Source organism: Mastomys coucha, unplaced genomic scaffold (genome assembly GCF_008632895.1).
Source record: "Mastomys coucha isolate ucsf_1 unplaced genomic scaffold, UCSF_Mcou_1 pScaffold5, whole genome shotgun sequence".
NCBI lineage: Eukaryota > Metazoa > Chordata > Mammalia > Rodentia > Muridae > Mastomys > Mastomys coucha.
Genome location: NW_022196911.1, coordinates 78,974,466 through 78,979,459, shown reverse-complemented (window position 1 = coordinate 78,979,459; position 4,994 = coordinate 78,974,466). Strand labels below are relative to the sequence as shown.

At 43.3% G+C, this 4,994-nt stretch overlaps 1 protein-coding gene across 1 annotated transcript in view; it reads left to right on the top strand.

The window, feature by feature from the left end:
• The window catches only part of Slfn14 (schlafen family member 14), a 13,141-nt gene extending 10,569 nt beyond the window's left edge, over nt 1-2,572 (top strand). The window contains exon 5 of the mRNA XM_031353347.1: nt 726-2,572. Within this exon, the coding sequence (XP_031209207.1) occupies nt 726-1,548 (823 nt within the window). The 3' untranslated portion in view covers nt 1,549-2,572. The remainder of the gene's footprint in view (nt 1-725) is intronic.
• The last annotated feature ends 2,422 nt before the right edge of the window (nt 2,573-4,994 follow it).

Sequence of the window (4,994 nt, the reverse complement as noted above, 5' to 3'; positions counted from 1 at the left end):
GGCCTCGAACTCAGAAATCCTCCTGCCTCTGCCTCCCAAGTGCTGGGATTAAAGACGTGAGCCACCACTGCCCGCCCCTTTTCAAGTTTCTTGAAGGAAGTCAGCAGTTGGTGTTTGTCTGACCAAAACTTAAAGGTCTTACTGATCTTGTATGACAAGTAAAGAAACAAAACTTTAGACCAGATTTGAATTGACACATACCTTTTCTGCATGTATAGATTATGAGAGGCCCGGAGGATGAGGTAGTTCCCTAATTCCAAAAGGGCAAGTTAAAGAAGTAGTTACATGCTTGAGTTACTTTTTTGAGATTCCCTTTAGCTACCAAACATCACAATTGGACCAGTAGAAATAACAAGATTTCCTAACTTTTTGTTTGTTTGTTGAGATCAAGTGTTGGTATGTAGGCCTGATTGACCTACAGTCATTATGTAGTGCAGGCTGGCTTTGGACTCAGGATTCCCAGCCTCCTGAGTGATGTGATTCTAGGTATAAACCACTATCTAACAACTTCGTAGTAAAAGTCCACATAAAGATTTATTTAACAATCTCTAAACTCTGCATTCTGTCAGGCACCTTGGAAGCAGAGTTCTTTGGTGATACCTCCTCTGTTAGCGAATTGGTCTACAATGGAGAATTAGCCTCTGTTTCTATCTCAGAGAGTAAGAAAAGCTCCTGTTATCTTTGTTTCTATGCCTGACACCCTATTTTCTCCTTCGTGGCTACAGGCAACAAGTTACCTGCCGAGTTGTGACCCGCAGGACCTTCATGAGGGAAGAGTTCCCAAAGATTAAACACATAGTGGTGGATGACACTGAGAATATCTGCAGTAGACATGGTGACTGGTACGTGAAGGCTAAGAGCACCACCCATCCAAAAGCAAATGGGGCTGCCAATGAATGCCGTCACCACGGGATCCTCTGGCTTTTTCTGGACCCTTTCCAAATCCGGCACACAGATGTTAGTGGCCTTCCAGCTCCTTCTGCTCAGTTTCCTCGGAAAATGATCACCAATGAGATCCACTGTGCTGTGGAAATTGCTAAGGTCATGAAGGATGAAATGAAGAGGATGCAAGAAAACCTCCCCTCCATCAGGCCTCCAGACACCCTGGCAATGTTCCAGGAGGCTCCCTATGAGGAAGCAATGTGTATCCAGGCTCTGCCTGGCGTGTGTGAGATCAAGGCTAACCTGACACCCGAACAAATAGCCAACTATGTGGCAGAAAAATGTCACAGCCTGTTTCACGAGGGCTATCTGCCCCAAGACATAGCAATTCTGTACAGGGGGCGGGAAGATAGAGGACAGTATGAGGATGTGTTGTTAAAAGCAATGGCCCAGGGGACAACAAAGGTTGCCTTCAATAGCGCTGCTGAAGTTTGTGCCGATGGCATCATTTTAGACAGTGTGGAACAGTTCTCAGGCATGGTAAGGAATATTGTATTTGGGCTTAGCCCTGAATCTGTGCACTCAGAAGGCGTTCGTAAACTCTGCTTCGCCTCAAGAGCCATTAAACACCTCTACCTGCTGTATGGAGGAAGGACAGCTTTCTGAAACTAGTATAAATAATACAGGAAGCCAAACAAGAACACTCACCTCCTAAGTGGGTGGTAACTCCTTTTTAATACAACAAGTGAACGAATGAAGGTGCATCGTTGTGGCCTGGAGCTGCAGAGATGTGTTTCAGGAACAGGTCACCCTACTAGCGGCAGCTGGACCTTTTGCTCAGCCCACTACTTTTTCCCAGTGACAAGATAAGTATGATTGATTCTCTGCTTCCAGTCTTCCCGACTCAATCCAGCTTTCGTTCTGTCGCCCAAAGAGCCCAAAACAGAATGCAAACTTTATGAAATTCTCTACTCCAGGGAGTTCCTGCAACCCTTGGACAGAATCCGTTTCTGAGGCTGTCCATGGTACCTACTTCCCCTCCTGACCCCACATCCTTGATCATGCCTCCGACTCCCAGCGTTTCTAATGCGTTCCCTGATCTGTAGTTCTTTTGGGAGTGATGGTAGAATATCCTTTAGACCATCTCCTTGGATTGGGGGTCTTAAAGGCAGCACTTGGGCTAGTATCTCATGGGGACTGTGGGGCTCAAGCTTTACAGGGCCACACTGTTTTTGTTTGTTTGTTTGTTTGTTTTTGTTTTCATCAAGTCTAGATTAGCCTCTTGGGGTTGGCTTTCCGCTAACCAAGTTCACAGAAACATGTGAGTGAAAGTGTGACTCAGTTTCTTTACAGTGTGAAGTACGTTAGTGGACTAGGGGTGTTTTGCTAATTTGTACATTCATCAAGAACATAGGAAGCCAAGAAGTATGAACAGAGCCTTACAGTAACAGTAGCTAGAGGTGCAGTCTGAACCTATGGCTTGCTATGCTATGGACTGAACAGAAGAATCCCTGGCAACCAACCAACTGTCCAAGTATATATTCTCTCTCTCCTTCTCTCTCCCTCCTTCCTTCCCTCCCTCTCTCTCCTCTCCTCTCCCTCTTTCTTCTCTTCTTTTCCTTTTTCTCTTTCCTTGTATTGCTACACTGTCATAATGCTACAGCTAGAGTAATAAAATAATCAAGATCAAGAGTTGCTTCTTGTGTGATGCTCCTAAAACATTGTTGGAGGGCAACAGAATGTGATCATACCAGCTTAAGAAATAGAAAAAGTGGGCTGGTGAGATGGCTCAGCGGGGAAGAGCACCGACTGCTCTTCAGAAGGTCATGAGTTCAAATCCCAGCAGCCACATGGTGGCTCACAACCACCCATAATGAGATCTGACGCCCTCTTCTGGTGCGTCTGAAGACAGCTACAGTGTACTTACATATAATAAATAAATAAATCTTAAAAAAAAAAAAAAGAAAAAGAAATAGAAAAAGAAAAGGCTCCTAAACATCTCATGTCACGGGAATATTCTTTTTCATTTTTGCTTATTTCCATGCCTTTTGATATTTTACACACATTGCAAATTCTGCAATAAATGTTATATTCTACACAGCTGCTTCTTTCGTTTAACTTTTTGCAGAGCACTGTCCCAATGTTATTGTGCCCAATCCTTCACATCTACCTACAGCTCTACCCTTGTATACCCCAGCAGTATAGCTATTACAAACTGGTGCAGCCACTCTGGAAATAAGTGTGGAGAATTCTCAAAGAGCTAAAAATAAATCTACCAGCTAAATACTCCTGGGGCATATGCTCAAAGGACTCAACATCAAACCCCAGAGAAACTCTCTCAGCCATGTTCATTGCCACTGTGTTCACAATAGCTAAGAAGTGAAATCAACCTAAGTGAACTGCAAAACTGAATGGATAATGAAAAAGTACATATATAATGAAAGCATTATACATATGATAAATGGATAGAATCAGACTATATACTGAGTGAAGTAATCCAGACCCAGAAAAACAAATACCACATGTTCTTTCTTTTCTGTGGTTCTTAGCTATGGATGTTTAGACATGAGTAACCTCAGAAACCAGGGGAGGAAATGAGGGCCAAATTAGGGGAGCTCTAGATTGGGGGAATGTCATAGCGCTGTGAAGCAGAAAACAGGAAAACTGGGGTGGGGCTTTAACTAGGGAGGGGGAAAGGAGGGCAACACAGAGAGGAGAATACATAACACTGAAATGTTTCGTAAAACATACAGACCATATGATTTTATTCCTACCTAAAATTACATGTAATATATATATGTGTATACATAGATGTATAATTTAAACAAGTTATGCCACTTGGGATGATAATGCTCCTGATATCTCCATCTATCTATCTGTCTGTCTGTTTGTCTGTCTGTGTCTGTGTATGTATATGAATACACCGACACACACACATACCCAGGATCATGTATGAGAAGTATGAGTTCTCTCGAGTTGTTATTCAGGGGAGCCCACGAGATCCCCCAAACAATACAGGGTATTGCTTGTTGCCCTTGGTTGCTTCCTAGAATTTGAAGGAAAGACCCTATTGCTGAAGATGTCATGCACTCAAGACAAAGGACTTGGAAGAACTGAGCTGGAACTGGCTTCAAAGTCTTCTCCCCGATGACTGGCTCTTATAGTATCAGAACATGCTGTGGAAGCTGCCAAGGGAGAGGTGCATTTGGTAGTCCTACCCTGCTGTAAATGGTTGGACTTTACACACTGCAATGGCTGGCTTGGCGAGGTACCCACAATGGTGCAGTAGTGGCTCCTTTATTTGGGGGTTACTAACAACTGTCTAATTGGTTGGATTAAAGGCCTGCTCAACAGGAGGGCATTCATGTGTAGCACTGTAAAACTAGTCAACTACCCATAGCTAGAGAAGTTGTAGACCAGAGAGGAGAATTTACTACTGCTATTTTCAGAAACCAATAGTTATAATTAAATATAATTATAATATAAATTATAATTTGTTTTCTCAATAGCTATCTTTATACAGATAAGCATAGTTCTCACCCCTCATCAAAGAGGGACACTGTTACAGAGATCTACAACTGTTCAAAATGCAGGTAATAAGTAACTGGATGTGCCAACCCTGATATGGCTGCAATACAACCCCTAAATCGAAGCTTAGGGAAAATCATGGAAGGGGGAGCAGGAAAGTAAATGTAGAGAAGAGAAATACCTAGATTATATTCCCTAGACACACCAGGGAAGCTGCACCCATGAATTTTCAACATGACCAGTATAATGACACCACCAGTTGACCTGCTAGTGGGGACAGGGGAAAGTCCACATGGTCCTACCCTAGACAAGCTGAAGGAGGGCAATGGTTTCTGGGACAGGGAGAACGCATCACCTTCAGAGATGAACTGCCACATAGGTTGTCTAATTTCAAGAGGTTAGCCTTGAGTACATGCACATATGAGCAAAGCTAAATGGACTCAATATGTTTTATATGTGTGTGTATACACATATGCATATATGTATATATGTGTGTGTATACATGGAAGAGCGATGGTCACCCTTAACTGCTGAGTGGTTTAATCTCTCCATGCTGCCCGTGCTCCCCCCAGCCCCCTCCCCTC